General features: G+C 49.8%; 1 protein-coding gene across 1 annotated transcript in view; it reads right to left on the reverse strand.

Moving 5' to 3' along the window:
• Positions 1 to 1,118: 1,118 nt before the first annotated feature.
• LOC126967757 (ubiquitin carboxyl-terminal hydrolase 32-like) overlaps positions 1,119 to 20,105 on the reverse strand; it is a 32,460-nt gene continuing 13,473 nt past the window's right edge. The window contains exons 6-16 of the mRNA XM_050812474.1: positions 19,011 to 19,197; positions 18,052 to 18,228; positions 16,289 to 16,587; positions 9,197 to 9,287; positions 6,756 to 6,886; positions 6,494 to 6,690; positions 6,308 to 6,419; positions 5,708 to 6,230; positions 4,598 to 4,712; positions 3,402 to 3,529; positions 1,119 to 2,524 (exon numbers count right to left, since the gene is read on the reverse strand). Of these exons, the coding sequence (XP_050668431.1) occupies positions 2,289 to 2,524; positions 3,402 to 3,529; positions 4,598 to 4,712; positions 5,708 to 6,230; positions 6,308 to 6,419; positions 6,494 to 6,690; positions 6,756 to 6,886; positions 9,197 to 9,287; positions 16,289 to 16,587; positions 18,052 to 18,228; positions 19,011 to 19,197 (2,196 nt within the window). The 3' untranslated portion in view covers positions 1,119 to 2,288. The remainder of the gene's footprint in view (positions 2,525 to 3,401; positions 3,530 to 4,597; positions 4,713 to 5,707; positions 6,231 to 6,307; positions 6,420 to 6,493; positions 6,691 to 6,755; positions 6,887 to 9,196; positions 9,288 to 16,288; positions 16,588 to 18,051; positions 18,229 to 19,010; positions 19,198 to 20,105) is intronic.

Raw genomic sequence — 20,105 nt, forward strand, 5'->3', positions numbered from 1 at the left:
TAAACAACACTCTATCCGTAATTGTTAAATTGTTAAGCAGAAATCATAATAATAATTGTTAGAAAGCAAAAAAACAAAATATATACATTGTACACACCTAACATTAGAAATGTAGATATGCGAGTATTTTTACAAGCAGAGTTAAAACTTGTGTATTTCTAGAAATTAATGTTAATTTTAAATTACAATGCAATCGAAAGATTGGCTAATAGACTGTGTTCTGCGCGGTTAATGTTATAGACAGCGAGCTAACATACGCACGGCTAACTATTTACACCTTTTCTGGTTTCCATGAGAATAATTATGTGAAAATTTGAAAGAGCCAAACAAATTTCCTGTTACTTGATTTGATTGACTTGATTCTTTGGCGTTCAGTTCAGGGAGTGATCAGAGGAGCTGTTCAGTTTGATCCCAGCGGCCGGCCGACCATAGGACTTTACGTCAAAATGCTAATTCAACCCGCATCAGGTTGACGTCTGGCATTTCACAACCGCGCGGTTCGCAAGAAATTTCTTGCCTCTTTCGGCCACGTTGTGAAATCGATTACCGACTGCTGTTTTCCCGAACCGATACGACATTCTTCAAGAAAAGAGCATACTCCCACCTTAAAGGTTTGCAACGCATCTCTTGACACCTGGTGTTGCGGATGTCCATTCGCGTTTGCCTCACCAATCCCTATCCCGTGAGCCTCATGCCCCTTAAAAAAAACTACTTGTAAATCACAATATTAATACAAAAAACAAATATATTCCCTTCATTCCTGACACTCGGCTGAGTTTATAATAATATGCTTACACAGCGGAGTCACAGAAAATGTACAGAATGCATGTGTTGCAAACATTTTTAAAAACGTTCGCTATACCACAGCATTGGAACGACGAAATATATTTTAGTATCTACAATAATTTGAGCATAAATAAAAGTTCCGCTGATAATCTTGCGTCTCTTCTCAGATCAGACAATTGTCTCGAGTATGATTTAATGTTACAAATATTCAACATTGAATAAAAATATTCGAAGTTCAATAGCGCCCCGCTACATCTCCGATACGATTGATTTTAAAACCCCAAATTGTCGTTGCGTGTTGTTATTGTTGTGTATGTGTTATACTATGGTTGTTATACTATGGGTGATGCTAGTTGCGTGAACATAATAATTATTTGCAAATCAAAATTGTAGTTTTGAGCCAAAATAAGTATGTAGATTTGCTAAGTGTTTAGACCATTTATACGTCTTGATCAGAGTTTCTCAACGTATAGCCCACAGGGGAGCAATTTGATAGTTAATTTAAAAATGGACTCGATACGACTTTAATCCTTTCGCTTTGAGTAATTTAAATGCAATGCTAGATGTCTGTGACAAATTTAACAAAAAAGGCAAATTCTAAGAATGTGAAAGAAAACTTATTGCCGTTTCCATCTTCATATTTAGCTGAATGTGGATTAAGTGCTGTAAATGATTTACTGATAAAAAAAATCGACTTAATATAACACAACGCGAAGACTTGAGATTAATACTGAGTAAATTGGAGCCTAATATAAAATCTCTGTGCAGCAAGTATGATGCTTGCGCAAGGATAAATGTATATAGAAAAGTCAATATTAATATTGTTTTGAATTTCAGTTTTACTTTTAGTTACGATGTTTTGATAACAATTATTATATATATTGTAGTGATTTCTTCCTAAAACTGATCATTTATATTTCTTACAAAACAATTTTTAAAGGTTAAAAATTATGTATGGGGGGCATAAAATTTTAGTAAAGTTAAGGTGGCATGGCCTAAAAAAGGTTGAGAAACTCTGGTCTAGAATGTGCCAGCTGCGGAAACGTTGAAAAAAATTGAGGTGTCACAGTAAACCTCTCTATTTCGAGCAATGCACGCACACTAACACAAAGTGACATAGAAATCGCAAATGTAAGACGTAGCTTGTCACTCACACTAAAGTTATAAACCTCGCCTATTTTCATCGGTTGTCTTTTTTTATGAAAATAAGGGACGACATGAGCAGGCCGTTCAGCTGATGGTAATTGATACGTCCTACCCATTACAATGCAGTGCCGCTCAGGATTCTTAAACAACCCAAAAATTCTGAGCAACACTAGAATTGCGCTCGTCACCTTGAGACATAAGATGTTAAGTCTCATTTGCCAGTAATTTCACTAGCTACGGCGTCCTTCAGACCGAAACACAATAATGTTTACACATAATCCAGCCGGCATCAAGAGGCTCTATCTAAACGTATAAATAATCTAGGCTAAGTGTACCGCCTCATAGGTACAAAATGGTTAGTGCGGGGAGGGGGTCGTGCCAGTGTGCGTGAGCGGAGTGCTTGTGCGAGCTCTAACCTTGAAGCAGAAGAGCGCGGGCATGCAGAGGCTGGAGGCGGGCACACTCACCTCGCGGCCCGCTCCGCTGCTACCACCCACTCCATCTCCATCTCCCTCTCCATCTCCCTCTCCATCGCACGCCGCGTCCACTCCGCACTCGCATTCCATCTCGTCCTCACTGCAGGATCCGCTGTCTGTAAACAGAGCTCATCTATATAATGTTGACAGTAACAAGTGAACAGGGTGAAGATTTCTATAAAAGGCGATATCTCCCTGGCGTCGACAAAGAAACTCGTTGACGAGTTCGGGACGTTAATGCCCAATTTCTGTTCGAATATTAGACATTGTGTTATTTGAAATTTCATCTTAGATGCTTAACAAATTGATCCATTTAATTTAAAAATTAATTATTTAGATGTTAGCTTATTTTTGAATTATTAGTTGGTGGTATTAACATTTGTCAACTGTTATAAAAAAAAACCCTTTTGATATTATTTCCTAAAATACATAACGAGTAAGCTTGGTAAATAACGTCAATTTTTTTGTGATCTATAGGCCATCATCAACTTATCATTACCAATAACAATATAATAAGTTACTCAGACATTCTTTTGAATTCATTGATTAGATAGATCGACAAATTTGAGAAGTTATCGATACATCTAGACTGTATTGAAGTAAATTTAAAAACGACGCGGAACTCGAACCCGCGACCTTACGTGTTCCGTCCGAGCGCTCTTTCAAACTGAGCCAGTCGTTCGAGTTCGCATGGATCGTAAATTTTGGTTGTGGCTCCATCTACAGGATCTACTTTACAGTTGATAACCTGTTCAATCCCAATATAAGGATATTAAATTGAGATATCGCTCTTTCAAATCTAAACAATTTGTTATTTCAAAGTGACAATTAAAAAAAAATATACAAATTATATCTGTAACCAAAATTTATGTTCGATGTGCGACTCGAACCTGCGACCTGTATAATAGATCCCAAACGTGAGAGATTTCACTTTTAAATAACAAATTGTTTATTAAACAAGTGTAATTTCATTTGCTGTAGTGCATCACTGACCATGGCAAGGCGCGGTAGGAGGCGGCACCTCGTAGACGTGCAGGTCGCAGGCCGAACGCGGGCAGACGCGGGCTTCGTCCGGCAGCACGGCGCTCACACGGGAGCCCGCTACCAGCACCAACAGCATGCTACAACAGCGCTCTGCGTCAGTAGCGGCCGGCGACACAAAATGGCGGCCGACGAAACAAAATGACGGCCGGCGAAACAAAATGGCGGCAGGCGAAAAAAAATAGCGGCGCGTGACAAATGTCAGCCATATTTATTTATTAGGAAGCCAACGTGCATACAACTATCTTAATCAATGGACACATTTAAAGTTATTTTATAATGTTGTACACTCCACTTATAGGCAAACTCGACATGCCTGTTATTTATTACTGTTTTAGTAATGTTATTTTATATAATTTTACTTCAGTTTAAATATGATTTTAAATAACTATAACAGCATATAATATCTTTAGTTAAATTAACCCGAATATTATTCTTATCTTCAACAGCGCTTTGCGACAGTTGCGGCCGGCGACATTAAATGGCGGCAAGCGAAACAAAATGGCGGCGCGTGTCACATGTCAGCAATATTTATTTATTAGGAAGCCAACGTGCATACAACTATCTTAATCTATGGACACATTTGAAAGTTTAATTAATATTACTGTGTTAGTAATGTTATTTTATATAATTACTAGTAGTTGCCCGTTGCATTCGCAACTAAAGGTTTTATCTCAATAGAATGTTTAATATGAGAATAATAATGTTATAAACAGAGGCATCTTCTAATTCAATTATCATCGAGTTGTCATACTGAAACATGCAGGGCAAGCCTCTCATCCATTAGGTTGGCATAGCGACATCCCATTCTGCACGGACGCACGCCAAGAAAGGGAAGATATAAGTAGGATAACTTCAGTTTAAATATGAAGTTATAAACTATAACAGCATATAAAATTCAGATCTTTAGTTAAATTAACTTTAATTTGATGCTTGTTAGATAGTTAGCACTTACACTTGGTAGCATTATCACGGATGGCTCTCGTGCCCTATATAAGCTAGTGCTAAGTTCGAGTATTGCTTATTGTGTATTCTAAGTGGAAACTCTGTCCAAATACAGTAATTACAAGTATGTGTGTGTGTGTGTGTGTGTGCGTGTTTGTGTTTAACATAGCACCCCTTCTACACACGCAAGGTACAGTACGTACGCGTCTGGTGGCAGCGCGGCCAGCGGCGCGAGGGCTAGCTTGAGGTCGCGGTACGTGGCGTCGGGCGGGACGCGAACTCCGTACACCACCGGCACCGACCCCTCCAACAGGATCACTGCACAAACCCTCACGTCACTCTAGCTTTGCTTCTTACCATCATCATTATCACCAGCCTTAAAAGGCATTTATTTTCGCAAAATTGATTCAATTAGAATTCTTTTTGATATTATTTCCAATGTACTAGAATACTACTATTGCTCCGGAAACAAATGGCGCTCTGGGAGAGGAGAAGCGGCGCAAGAAACTTTCCCAGTATTGTAAATGTTGCAGCAAAATGATGTGGTCCAAAAAAGATAACGAAGAGGATTTAACTATTACAGAAAATAACAAAGGTTGGCAACTCTGAAAGAATGTGCATTTAACCTTTTCAAGGATTACGACGGACTTAAATAAAAAATAATAAAACTGACAGCAAACATGGATTATGATGCAGTAATCAAACATAGCGAACTGTATCTTCATTTTATTTATGGAACAAACAGCATAATTATACATAATACTATCTAGTAACCCGATCGAAGATCGAATCGATATTATTTTAAGAATTTTGAAAAACATAATATACTTACAGATAATGTAGGTATTAATTGCATTCAGTCCTGTCAACAAAACTGCAACACTTTGGTGTGTTAATAATCTAAGGCACAACTAATTCATGCTGTATCTGTCAGACTTTTAAAGGATTTATTGCTACATCTAGAGGATTTACATCCAGAAAAAGCCATTGATAGAAATTTTAGAATTATCTTAGAAACATGAAAAATAAATCTTTCAATAAATCTACAAATAAAAACAGCGTTTTAAAATATAAAAATTCAATTAAAAAAAGGATTTGATGTTAACATATGGAGAGGTAAGTCAAAACAACAAGCAAATTTCTTCAAATAACCCTAGATAATTTTTGAAGTAAAATCTCTCATTCCACGCCACATGAACTTACCTTGCTTCTGTTCTTACGGGGTTGAAGATGGGCATCTTCCCATCTTCATATAATAACTTGCAGTTTCTTGGTTAATCAAACATAGCCATCGGACATTGTGGACAGATTACCTTTGATTTCAGCGCGCAAGCTGTTCTCCAGCGGCAGCGGCAGGCTCAGCATGTTGAACGTGTCGAAGCGCACCGAGTCGTGGCCGCACGTGACGCAGCGCACGCGCGACTTGAGCTGCCCGTAGAACAGGTCCGTCACTACGGACGTGTTGCGTGCCGCAAACTGACGCCAGGCGGCGGCCGCGGCAGCCGGCTCGGCCGCGGGGGCGGGCGTGGCGGGCGCGGCGGGCGGCGGCGCCGGCGCGGCGCGGTTCAGGTCCTCGTGCAGCGCGTCCAGCAGCCACGCCAGCAGCTCCTGGGCGTCATGCTGGCCGCCGCCCGCCAGAGCGCGCGCCCACCGCGACACGCACCAGCGCAGGCGCAGCGGCGCCACGGAGCGCGCGCCCCCCGTCCACACCTCGCGGCAAAGCTCGCCATAGCGCAGCGCCAGCGCCCCGCCCGTCCCCAGCGGGTTCCGCGTGTTCAGCTCCTGCTCGTGGAGTCCCGCCAGAAAGTACCGCCGGAGCGCCGCCGTGCTCCACACCTGCGACAAAAGACACCTGCACTCGGAGCCGGGATGATGAAGAGTACAAGGATAAAAGTGCTCTAACGTGTACTGACCGCCTGCAGCGCCGCGTTCATGAAGCAGGTGTTGCCCAAGTTGTGCAGGCCGGTGGCCCCCGGCAGGTCCGGCGCCGTGAGCGTCTCCCGGCGGGTGGTCATGCGGCGCGACCTGCGCAGTGCGAACACGTGGTCAGCCGTCAGTATCATGTACCGCGTCGGGGCGGCCGAGTGTGCGCCACCTACCCGAGCGCGCCGATCTCCTCGGGCCACGTGAGGTCGGGGTTCCGCAGCTCCAGCAGCAGCGACGCGCCATCGGGAAGCCCCAGCGCCTGCAGCGAGCGCCGTGAGTCATCTAGCAGCAGCGCGCCGACATCCCGCAGCCACCACAGCCGGAGCGCGTCCTTCTGCAGGTCGAGGGCGGTGCACAGAAATTCCGTCACCTGCAGAAATCATCAAATCAGTTTGCGCCGCGCGACATGCGGAGGCGGTGGCCACGAGTAGCGACCTGCTTGACGGTGGCCAGCCGGGAGAAGCAGGCGGTGTGAGCCAGGTGGCGCCGCGGCGGCGGCGGGGACGCGGGGGCCGAGTACAGTGCACCGCCGATGCCGAGTCCGCCCACGCTGCTCACGCTGCTTCCTGCAACACCCATAACAATAATGTTTAAGCTCATCCTGTTCTTCATTTGTTTTTTTTTTATATAATTGGATATAATATTGTATAAAGTGAGGGGAATTGAGAGTGAGGTCTTTAAAAATAGCTGTCTCCCTGGCGTCGACACACTTCCGCTTCAACCGTTGACTAGTTAGGGCATTACTCAGCGCTACTGTTTAAATATTAGTCAATGTGTCATTAATTCTTAGAAGCTTAGAATTTGTTTCTTTTAAAGTTTTGTAATATTTTAGTAGGTAATATAGTATAGTAAAGTAAGTAGTATGAAAATTTGTTATAAAAAACCCCTCTTGATCTTATATTCTAGAAAATATATACATAAAATATTTTGACAGACTGCTATACTGGATCATAGCAATTAAATAGTCAGTAAGCGCAACTTATTTACATTAATATTTGTAGCTGTTGTGAAATCTAATTTTATTTCTTATATAGTCGCCTTTTATCATAACACTCTTAAATTCCTAGCATAATGAAGCTACATCAGTTCGTGAAGAGGGTTTGACATGGGGAGAAGAACTGATAAGAAACTTCCAGCCCATCTTTTAAATCATATGAGAACTTAGCCTATTTAATGTCCCAGGGTGTCCCACTAGTGGATTTGGAGACGCATCACCCGGTACTAGATATTTCCGTTAATATTGTGGGTGCAACATTGAGGCCCCCAAAAATTAAAAAAAACACCCAGGCCTAATTTTAGCAAAGCTAAATATGACTTCATTAGAAACGAGTTAGATAACATTAACTGGGAAGAAAATCTCAATCCTAGTTTAACAGTCGATGAAACAGTAGACGTTTTCCATGACATACTTACATCCATTATTAATAAGAATGTTCCAATGAGTACGAAAGGTCGGAGCAATTTTCCATTTTGGTTCGGTCGATCGTTGATCCAGAGTTTGAAGGAAAAGGCAAACTACCATCGTAGATTTAAAATGTATGGCAATCCAATCAGTTTACATATAGGTTACTCCGCGAGAGATGTGACAAAATCCTAACGACTGATATAAATAGGTTGAAATCAGAAGCCAAGAATTTAATAAAGAAGGATCCTAAACACTTTTGGTCTTTCATAAAATCTCTATGATAAAATAGCAGCGACATACCGGATGAGCTGACTTACTTAGATCAAAGCGTTCAAGGTGGGCAGAAGATTGCCAATTTTTTTCGGAATACTTTCACTCAACCTATCAGCATTACCCAAAACCCAAGAACTAAACACAACGAAATCGTCGAATGCCACATGTCACTTAGTTTATGCCGTTTCACAGACTCAATTAATGTCATATCAGTGCTCAAAAGCCTAGCTGTAAATAAAGGTCCTGATCCAGATTCTATACCTCTTAGTTTCTTAAAGGCCTATGGCACAAAATTGGCTGAGCCGCCACGAATCATTTTCAATAAGTCTTTACTATGTGGAACTTTTCCCTCAAGATGGAAGGTTGGACACAGCAGTACAATTCACAAGAAGGGAGATCCTGGAGATATTACTAACTACCGGCCCATCTCAATTTTGTCTGCTCGGTAAGCTGTTTGAATTACTCGTTCAGAAAAATATTTTTTTCCACCTTAAACCCTTGCTCAACAGCATGGATTTCTACCTGGTAGATTTTGTTAGTGACATTACTCAAGCTTTCACAGATGGTCACGCATTGCATGCTATTTACACTGATTTATCAAAAGCCTTCGATGTGGTTGACCACGTACTGCTCATAGAAAAACCTGGTCACGCAGGAATATGTGGCTCTCTAATGCGGTGGTGCGAATCCTATTTGCAGAACCGTTCCCAGATTGTAAAGATTGGCTTTAAGTCAATTTCAAGAGCCGTGCCATCAGGGGTTCCACAGGGCTCCCATTTAGGGCCCCTTTTTTCTTGGTCTTATATTTGGTATTTTTCTGTTTTAAACAATATTAAGAGTGTATCCCGTTTAGTGAACCCAATAAAAAAACATCACCATCATCAACAGCCGAAAGACGTCCACTGCAGCACAAAGGCCTCCCCCAAAGATTTCCACGACGATCGATCCTGCGCTGCCTTCATCCACCGTATTCCAGCGATCCTCATCTATTTCATATAATATAATACAATTTTAGGTGGCATGCGCAGAACCAGACTAGAGCCATGCAACATTATTCTCTATATAATCTACTATACTGTAGTAAGCCTGCTTTGTCAAAGAAGCCTTAATATACTTCTTGAATTTGTGCTCAGTGAGTCTCAGTATACTGTCTGGTGTTTTGTATTTGTATGTATTGTGGGGGGTGTGAACAACGTACTGTGGGTGGGAGGGTCGTTCACGTGTCGCAGGATGTTGAGCTGCAGCGGGTACAGCTCCAGTTCCACCTGCGCGTTGGGGGGGCGGATTACCTGCAACAATACCTTGTTCTATAAATTAATTATGAAACCAAAATTTACGAAAGATGCGGGACTCGAACCTGCGACCACTCGGGTTGCGTCCGAGTCAATCGATCAGGGCAATGCACGTTTCATTCAATTGAGTGAATCGCTTTTTTCTTAGAGAGTTTCGCTAGGCTGGTTATGTTGAATTGTAGTAGATTAGTATTAATAGCGGATTAAGTAAAAAATAAAATAAAATAAAACTAAAAAAATTAAGAGTACAACTAAATTCAAAGATGTCAAAACTGTGTGCATAACATAAAAGTGGAAATGGGCGGGACATATGCTACGTGACAAAAGCGAAAAATGGACAAAAATCATAACGGAGTGGTATCCACGAGAATGAAGAAAAGAAGCAAAGGGCGACAAATAAAACGATGGGAGGATGACCTTAAGAGAGTGGCTGGCCCAGAATGGATAAGAATGGCGAGAGAGAGAGAACGATGGAAGCCTTTGGAGGAGGCCTATGTCGAAGGACAATCTGTTAAGAAAATAGTAAGCAATTAGTTAAGGATATATGTATATTTAAAAAATGTTATTATTAGTAACAGCAATAAAGGCTTATTTTATTTTAAGTATAAAATTGCTGTTGGGACGTACTGGTGTTTTGGATTTAAAAAAAAAATAAAACCTCCTTGGTCCGCGATAACATAGTAAAACTTGTTTCGTGACAGATAGATTCTAGATTTAAATTATGTACCATTTTTATTGATTGAAATTTTTAAATTTTGCTCTTCATATATTTTATACGTCTAGATAGAGCTTCTTGCTCTTAAATCACACATGGCAATATGTCAATACAACTACGTTTTACACTCGCAATACGTCAGTTACTTTGTTTTAGTGTGCGTGCGTTGCTGAAAATAGAGGCTAACAGTTCGACGCTGTTTTTTGTGACGCGTTTACAGTTGCCACATTCTATCTAGCCGTATAACTAATCTAAAATTTTAGATGCGTCTTTAAAAATATTACTAGAACTACATGCTTCGCGATTTGGACAATTTTTTACATTGTAAAAAATATTAGTTTCAAGAAGCAATAGGAAATGCCTGCACGGAGTTAAGTCCCCAAAGTTCAACCGCAACGGCAAAAATGACCGATAATATGGCAGATTTATGTAGGTTAAAAGGGTAAATATTGTGATTAAATATATATTAAAAAATAATTTTGCAGTACAAAATCGCCAATTTCATACTGATACCCTAAAAATAGTAGACGGTGTAATGTCATAATTGAGCGAAGCGAAGCAAAGCTGAGCGGAGCTCCCACCGGGCGACTCCAATTGATTTCTGTGGTAAATTCTTTCTCGGCCATATCTGGACCGATTTTATCTTCTTTAAATTTTCTAGGTTATAATCTAGACAGAATTTTGAATTTCGACTTGATTCAATTGTTATAATTAAAAACAAACATGACTCGCCACAGCGCGTCGGGCACCAGCTCGAAGTCGCGGTGCTGCGCCAGCGTGACGTCACGCCGCAGCTGGCCGCCCTCGCCCGTGAGCGAGCGCGGCATCCTAGTTGTAATATGTTCGTGTGCCAGTAACCTGTCTCGGCAGCGGGTCGGACGCGCCGTACCAGCGGGCCAGCGCTCGCCACAGCGCGTCGGGCACCAGCTCGAAGTCGCGGTGCTGCGCCAGCGTGACGTCACGCCGCAGCTGGCCGCCCTCGCCCGTGAGCGAGCGCGGCATCCTAGTTGTAATATGTTCGTGTGCCAGTAACCTGTCTCGGCAGCGGGTCGGGCGCGCCGTACCAGCGGGCCAGCGCTCGCCACAGCGCGTCGGGCACCAGCTCGAAGTCGCGGTGCTGCGCCAGCGTGACGTCACGCCGCAGCTGGCCGCCCTCGCCCGTGAGCGAGCGCGGCATCCTAGTTGTAATATGTTCGTGTGCCAGTAACCTGTCTCGGCAGCGGGTCGGACGCGCCGTACCAGCGGGCCAGCGCTCGCCACAGCGCGTCGGGCACCAGCTCGAAGTCGCGGTGCTGCGCCAGCGTGACGTCACGCCGCAGCTGGCCGCCCTCGCCCGTGAGCGAGCGCGGCATCCTAGTTGTAATATGTTCGTGTGCCAGTAACCTGTCTCGGCAGCGGGTCGGGCGCGCCGTACCAGCGGGCCAGCGCTCGCCACAGCGCGTCGGGCACCAGCTCGAAGTCGCGGTGCTGCGCCAGCGTGACGTCACGCCGCAGCTGGCCGCCCTCGCCCGTGAGCGAGCGCGGCATCCTAGTTGTAATATGTTCGTGTGCCAGTAACCTGTCTCGGCAGCGGGTCGGGCGCGCCGTACCAGCGGGCCAGCGCTCGCCACAGCGCGTCGGGCACCAGCTCGAAGTCGCGGTGCTGCGCCAGCGTGACGTCACGCCGCAGCTGGCCGCCCTCGCCCGTGAGCGAGCGCGGCATCCTAGTTGTAATATGTTCGTGTGCCAGTAACCTGTCTCGGCAGCGGGTCGGACGCGCCGTACCAGCGGGCCAGCGCTCGCCACAGCGCGTCGGGCACCAGCTCGAAGTCGCGGTGCTGCGCCAGCGTGACGTCACGCCGCAGCTGGCCGCCCTCGCCCGTGAGCGAGCGCGGCATCCTAGTTGTAATATGTTCGTGTGCCAGTAACCTGTCTCGGCAGCGGGTCGGGCGCGCCGTACCAGCGGGCCAGCGCTCGCCACAGCGCGTCGGGCACCAGCTCGAAGTCGCGGTGCTGCGCCAGCGTGACGTCACGCCGCAGCTGGCCGCCCTCGCCCGTGAGCGAGCGCGGCATCCTAGTTGTAATATGTTCGTGTGCCAGTAACCTGTCTCGGCAGCGGGTCGGGCGCGCCGTACCAGCGGGCCAGCGCTCGCCACAGCGCGTCGGGCACCAGCTCGAAGTCGCGGTGCTGCGCCAGCGTGACGTCACGCCGCAGCTGGCCGCCCTCGCCCGTGAGCGAGCGCGGCATCCTAGTTGTAATATGTTCGTGTGCCAGTAACCTGTCTCGGCAGCGGGTCGGACGCGCCGTACCAGCGGGCCAGCGCTCGCCACAGCGCGTCGGGCACCAGCTCGAAGTCGCGGTGCTGCGCCAGCGTGACGTCACGCCGCAGCTGGCCGCCCTCGCCCGTGAGCGAGCGCGGCATCCTAGTTGTAATATGTTCGTGTGCCAGTAACCTGTCTCGGCAGCGGGTCGGGCGCGCCGTACCAGCGGGCCAGCGCTCGCCACAGCGCGTCGGGCACCAGCTCGAAGTCGCGGTGCTGCGCCAGCGTGACGTCACGCCGCAGCTGGCCGCCCTCGCCCGTGAGCGAGCGCGGCATCCTAGTTGTAATATGTTCGTGTGCCAGTAACCTGTCTCGGCAGCGGGTCGGGCGCGCCGTACCAGCGGGCCAGCGCTCGCCACAGCGCGTCGGGCACCAGCTCGAAGTCGCGGTGCTGCGCCAGCGTGACGTCACGCCGCAGCTGGCCGCCCTCGCCCGTGAGCGAGCGCGGCATCCTAGTTGTAATATGTTCGTGTGCCAGTAACCTGTCTCGGCAGCGGGTCGGGCGCGCCGTACCAGCGGGCCAGCGCTCGCCACAGCGCGTCGGGCACCAGCTCGAAGTCGCGGTGCTGCGCCAGCGTGACGTCACGCCGCAGCTGGCCGCCCTCGCCCGTGAGCGAGCGCGGCATCCTAGTTGTAATATGTTCGTGTGCCAGTAACCTGTCTCGGCAGCGGGTCGGGCGCGCCGTACCAGCGGGCCAGCGCTCGCCACAGCGCGTCGGGCACCAGCTCGAAGTCGCGGTGCTGCGCCAGCGTGACGTCACGCCGCAGCTGGCCGCCCTCGCCCGTGAGCGAGCGCGGCATCCTAGTTGTAATATGTTCGTGTGCCAGTAACCTGTCTCGGCAGCGGGTCGGGCGCGCCGTACCAGCGGGCCAGCGCTCGCCACAGCGCGTCGGGCACCAGCTCGAAGTCGCGGTGCTGCGCCAGCGTGACGTCACGCCGCAGCTGGCCGCCCTCGCCCGTGAGCGAGCGCGGCATCCTAGTTGTAATATGTTCGTGTGCCAGTAACCTGTCTCGGCAGCGGGTCGGGCGCGCCGTACCAGCGGGCCAGCGCTCGCCACAGCGCGTCGGGCACCAGCTCGAAGTCGCGGTGCTGCGCCAGCGTGACGTCACGCCGCAGCTGGCCGCCCTCGCCCGTGAGCGAGCGCGGCATCCTAGTTGTAATATGTTCGTGTGCCAGTAACCTGTCTCGGCAGCGGGTCGGGCGCGCCGTACCAGCGGGCCAGCGCTCGCCACAGCGCGTCGGGCACCAGCTCGAAGTCGCGGTGCTGCGCCAGCGTGACGTCACGCCGCAGCTGGCCGCCCTCGCCCGTGAGCGAGCGCGGCATCCTAGTTGTAATATGTTCGTGTGCCAGTAACCTGTCTCGGCAGCGGGTCGGGCGCGCCGTACCAGCGGGCCAGCGCTCGCCACAGCGCGTCGGGCACCAGCTCGAAGTCGCGGTGCTGCGCCAGCGTGACGTCACGCCGCAGCTGGCCGCCCTCGCCCGTGAGCGAGCGCGGCATCCTAGTTGTAATATGTTCGTGTGCCAGTAACCTGTCTCGGCAGCGGGTCGGGCGCGCCGTACCAGCGGGCCAGCGCTCGCCACAGCGCGTCGGGCACCAGCTCGAAGTCGCGGTGCTGCGCCAGCGTGACGTCACGCCGCAGCTGGCCGCCCTCGCCCGTGAGCGAGCGCGGCATCCTAGTTGTAATATGTTCGTGTGCCAGTAACCTGTCTCGGCAGCGGGTCGGGCGCGCCGTACCAGCGGGCCAGCGCTCGCCACAGCGCGTCGGGCACCAGCTCGAAGTCGCGGTGCTGCGCCAGCGTGACGTCACGCCGCAGCTGGCCGCCCTCGCCCGTGAGCGAGCGCGGCATCCTAGTTGTAATATGTTCGTGTGCCAGTAACCTGTCTCGGCAGCGGGTCGGGCGCGCCGTACCAGCGGGCCAGCGCTCGCCACAGCGCGTCGGGCACCAGCTCGAAGTCGCGGTGCTGCGCCAGCGTGACGTCACGCCGCAGCTGGCCGCCCTCGCCCGTGAGCGAGCGCGGCATCCTAGTTGTAATATGTTCGTGTGCCAGTAACCTGTCTCGGCAGCGGGTCGGGCGCGCCGTACCAGCGGGCCAGCGCTCGCCACAGCGCGTCGGGCACCAGCTCGAAGTCGCGGTGCTGCGCCAGCGTGACGTCACGCCGCAGCTGGCCGCCCTCGCCCGTGAGCGAGCGCGGCATCCTAGTTGTAATATGTTCGTGTGCCAGTAACCTGTCTCGGCAGCGGGTCGGGCGCGCCGTACCAGCGGGCCAGCGCTCGCCACAGCGCGTCGGGCACCAGCTCGAAGTCGCGGTGCTGCGCCAGCGTGACGTCACGCCGCAGCTGGCCGCCCTCGCCCGTGAGCGAGCGCGGCATCCTAGTTGTAATATGTTCGTGTGCCAGTAACCTGTCTCGGCAGCGGGTCGGGCGCGCCGTACCAGCGGGCCAGCGCTCGCCACAGCGCGTCGGGCACCAGCTCGAAGTCGCGGTGCTGCGCCAGCGTGACGTCACGCCGCAGCTGGCCGCCCTCGCCCGTGAGCGAGCGCGGCATCCTAGTTGTAATATGTTCGTGTGCCAGTAACCTGTCTCGGCAGCGGGTCGGGCGCGCCGTACCAGCGGGCCAGCGCTCGCCACAGCGCGTCGGGCACCAGCTCGAAGTCGCGGTGCTGCGCCAGCGTGACGTCACGCCGCAGCTGGCCGCCCTCGCCCGTGAGCGAGCGCGGCATCCTAGTTGTAATATGTTCGTGTGCCAGTAACCTGTCTCGGCAGCGGGTCGGGCGCGCCGTACCAGCGGGCCAGCGCTCGCCACAGCGCGTCGGGCACCAGCTCGAAGTCGCGGTGCTGCGCCAGCGTGACGTCACGCCGCAGCTGGCCGCCCTCGCCCGTGAGCGAGCGCGGCATCCTAGTTGTAATATGTTCGTGTGCCAGTAACCTGTCTCGGCAGCGGGTCGGGCGCGCCGTACCAGCGGGCCAGCGCTCGCCACAGCGCGTCGGGCACCAGCTCGAAGTCGCGGTGCTGCGCCAGCGTGACGTCACGCCGCAGCTGGCCGCCCTCGCCCGTGAGCGAGCGCGGCATCCTAGTTGTAATATGTTCGTGTGCCAGTAACCTGTCTCGGCAGCGGGTCGGGCGCGCCGTACCAGCGGGCCAGCGCTCGCCACAGCGCGTCGGGCACCAGCTCGAAGTCGCGGTGCTGCGCCAGCGTGACGTCACGCCGCAGCTGGCCGCCCTCGCCCGTGAGCGAGCGCGGCATCCTAGTTGTAATATGTTCGTGTGCCAGTAACCTGTCTCGGCAGCGGGTCGGGCGCGCCGTACCAGCGGGCCAGCGCTCGCCACAGCGCGTCGGGCACCAGCTCGAAGTCGCGGTGCTGCGCCAGCGTGACGTCACGCCGCAGCTGGCCGCCCTCGCCCGTGAGCGAGCGCGGCATCCTAGTTGTAATATGTTCGTGTGCCAGTAACCTGTCTCGGCAGCGGGTCGGGCGCGCCGTACCAGCGGGCCAGCGCTCGCCACAGCGCGTCGGGCACCAGCTCGAAGTCGCGGTGCTGCGCCAGCGTGACGTCACGCCGCAGCTGGCCGCCCTCGCCCGTGAGCGAGCGCGGCATCCTAGTTGTAATATGTTCGTGTGCCAGTAACCTGTCTCGGCAGCGGGTCGGGCGCGCCGTACCAGCGGGCCAGCGCTCGCCACAGCGCGTCGGGCACCAGCTCGAAGTCGCGGTGCTGCGCCAGCGTGACGTCACGCCGCAGCTGGCCGCCCTCGCCCGTGAGCGAGCGCGGCATCCTAGTTGTAATATGTTCGTGTGCCAGTAACCTGTCTCGGCAGCGGGTCGGGCGCGCCGTACCAGCGGGCCAGCGCTCGCCACAGCGCGTCGGGCACCAGCTCGAAGTCGCGGTGCTGCGCCAGCGTGACGTCACGCCGCAGCTGGCCGCCCTCGCCCGTGAGCGAGCGCGGCATCCTAGTTGTAATATGTTCGTGTGCCAGTAACCTGTCTCGGCAGCGGGTCGGGCGCGCCGTACCAGCGGGCCAGCGCTCGCCACAGCGCGTCGGGCACCAGCTCGAAGTCGCGGTGCTGCGCCAGCGTGACGTCACGCCGCAGCTGGCCGCCCTCGCCCGTGAGCGAGCGCACGCCGCCCGCGCCCGCGTCCCGCGCCAGCAGCCGCGCGTTGTTGACGGGTCCGGGGTGCGGGTGAGCGGGGCGCGGGGCGGGGGTCGCACTGCCCACGCCGCTGCTGCCCGCGCTGCAGGTGGAGCCCGAGTCATGCCACGCCAGCGACCCGCCTGACTCTACGCCCGACCAATGATACAAACAACATTCTTACAAAACAATATTATTTATTATGATAGTTTTATTTTATTAAGAAAAAGAGTAATAAAACTAGAAAAGGAATGTTACAACAATTATATTAAATTTGGTGAATCGAAGATCAATTCCTGTCCTAATTTTTTTTAAACTATTTTAATTCTATAACTGCAAACAGTGGTATGTCCCAAAATATGACTTATAAGAATAGAAGTATTTCTGATGGTAAAGACATCTGTGATGCATTTAATGATCATTTCCATTCTGTTTTCGAACTTCCAAAGTCTGATGATAATACTACTAACTTTTTACATAATTGTGAATTACCTGCCTGCGCCTTGTTAGATATAAATTCGGTAGAAATTACACATGATTTAGTGTACAGCGATTTTGCCAAAGCTTTTGACTTGGCGTCTTGGAGTACATGGTGATCTTCTGCGCTAGATAAAATCATACATAGATAATAGGAGTCAGGCTGTTGCTCTCGATGGCTATACTTCTAACTACAGAAATATTAGCTCGGGTATGCCGCAGGGTTCTCATTTAGGCCCGTTACTTTTTATACTTTATGTTACTGACATTTCTACTATTGTGAATGGATCTAAGAAGCTAATATACGCAGATGACACAAAGATCTTTAAAATTGTGCGGAGTGTGCACGATTGCTACTCATTACAAGCAGATCTCACTTCTTTCGAGGGATATTGCAAGGGTAATAGTATATTCTTGAACCCTGATAAATGTCATGTGATCACTTATACACGCAAGATAAACCCGATCATGTTCGCTTATACTATTTCTGGTAAGCCATTAAAAAGAGTTACTGAAGTGCGAGATCTGGGTGTTATCCTTGATTCAAAGCTTACCTTAGTACCACACATTGATAACATTAGAACATAGAAGATAACATAGAAATTAAATAAACTTTAGGTTTCTTTGTTATTGTAAACTTAATTGGTTAGACTGCATGATTCCTAACTAAACAAGAACTACCTTTGTGAATTCATTCATCAGTCCACGCTATTGGCTCCTAAGATAGTATCCGGTCTCTCTAATCTAACGGCGTATAGAACAGAATATGACGTAGGTATATTCTATAGCAACATACAACGACATAAATTACAGTAAGTGTTGTGTGCAGGCCTACCAGTAAGTCTTCTTTCCACAGGACGCCGGCTAGATCACATCGGCGCCTTTTTCTGCCATGAAGCAGTATATGTAAGCATTATTCTGTTTCGGTCTGAAGGGCACCGTAGCTAGTGAAATTACTGGGCAAATAAGACTTAATATCTTGTCACGAAGTGACGAGCGCAATTGGAGTGAAGCTCAAAATTTTTGATTTTTTTAAAGGATCCTGAGCTGAACTTTCTGCTGATCTCGTCCCTTATTGTCATAAAGGCTACCAGAATAGATGTGGGGAGCATCGTCAGACTGTGAGGGGCACCTGCCTGTGGAGTTGGTGGTGAGGCTATCAGGCGCGTCGTCGCGGTCGGCGCGTGCACGGCAGCAGGCCAGCGGGGCAGCCGTATACTGCAGCCAGGCGCTCCACCACTCGGCCGACACCAGGTACCAGAACTGACCCACGGCCAGGCCGCGGCTCGTCTCGCGCCGCACCCAGCCCAGCACTGCGGCCGAAAGTACACTATTTATATACGCTTAAGCAGTATGGAGTCTACGTACAAACGTTCAAAACGACGCAATAACACACACGCAGGTCTCAACAAGGACAATAAGCGGACGTCGCAATGAAGTTAGTTCTAAGTCCTCACCTTCTTATGTGTGCGTGCGTTATATCTAACGTTTGTACGTAGTTTCTATACTGCTTTAGCTGATATAATATATGCTGTGCCGAAAGCGCGTGATTAATGTTATGGCTACATCAACAGTATATTTAAACAGTGAGAAGGGATAACCTGAAGTGGCGTATAATAATAACTTGCACGCTTCGGATTTTTTACATTTTTTTTTAGGAAAACTGCAATAATTTTCAGGAATAGACCTTTCCCAAAATTCCCATAATAAACAAGTCTTTATTAAAGAATCTGGAACCGTATTACCAAAATCGAAATACGAAGTTTCGCTTGACGGATCGCACATTTTCCTATTATGAAAGTGTTTCGGATCCGAAGTTTTTGATACGAAGTTCGCGATTAGACATTTTGTCTTTCGTTTACCTTATTCCCAAATTCACTTGACATTTACTTTTTCGTTTTATTATGACTACTACAACTTTCTGTCTGTTTCCGAAACGAACTTCGTCCGCACTATTCGGATCCGAAGAACATTGGTAAATAGGATTTAATTCGAAGTTCGTCGTTCTTTCGGTTCGGACCAAAACTTCGGCTTTCGATTTTGCTAATAGACCTCCTGCTTAAGTATCAATAGTTGTAGGAAGACAGGCGGGTACCGATGTCTCGCTCCTGGTGACGGCACGCAGGGCGCAGGCCGAGAGACACGTGCGCTAACTGGAATAGCAGTTCCAGGAATGGGGCTAGCAATACGGCTCCACCCTCTGTGCTCCAGATGAGGAAGTCCTCGCGAGCCAGCACCTTTTCCACCACGTCACCCGCTTGCCGAACATCGGCATTCCCATCCTGCCGCAGTTAACTTTTTAAAGTGAAAATTTAAAAGATCTGGATCCTCCACAGTGCGGTATTCAAGGAGCTTTCTTCCTCGTACTACAAAGCTGTGGAATGAGTTTCCTTGTGCGGTGTTTTCGGGACGATACGACATGGGTACCTTCAAAAAAAGCGCGTACACCTTCCTTAAAGGCCGGCAACGCTCTTGTGATTCCTCTGGTGTTGCAAGAGAATGTGGGCGGCGGTGATCACTTAACACCAGGTGACCCGTACGCTCGTTTGTCCTCCTATTCCATAAAAAAAAGATACCAAGTTACTTTTGAGGAATTCGCGAAGAAAATCAAGCAGAATATATTGTGCTGTAGTGTCCAGTCGCGGCGATGAGAAATATTAGTATCGATGCCGAATATAACAGACATACGAGTATATCGGCGGGCTCTCCCCAGTACCAGCTTCTTCCATTTGACCGCATACAACGAAGAGCAATTCGATTGTTTGGCGTTGCGTAGAGATTTGGGTTCTCTGTGCATCATGGAGCTGTTTGATGCCAGCGGCCGAATTCCACCACCGGACATTACGCCAAAATGCAAAATACCACCCGCATCACATTGATACGCTTTTTGCAGGAAATTTGTTGCCCCGCACAGCCACTTTGTGGAATCAATTACCGGCTGCTGTTTTCCCGAACTAAAACGACTTAGGGACCTTCAATAAAAGAGCATATTCCAACTTTTAAATGCCGGCCACGTATATCTTGACACCTGGTCGAATTTTAAAAGGAAGTAAATTAATGAAGGTACGTTGGAATTCAAAAAATAAGTAGCCATAAACCATCTAGGATTAACTTCGCATCGAATGGTGGTAGATTGAAGTCGGTACGATCAGTAGTTTAGGCGTGATTGAGCCTCAAAGAAAGACCATTT

Source organism: Leptidea sinapis, chromosome 1 (genome assembly GCF_905404315.1).
Source record: "Leptidea sinapis chromosome 1, ilLepSina1.1, whole genome shotgun sequence".
Taxonomy (NCBI): Eukaryota; Metazoa; Arthropoda; class Insecta; order Lepidoptera; family Pieridae; genus Leptidea; species Leptidea sinapis.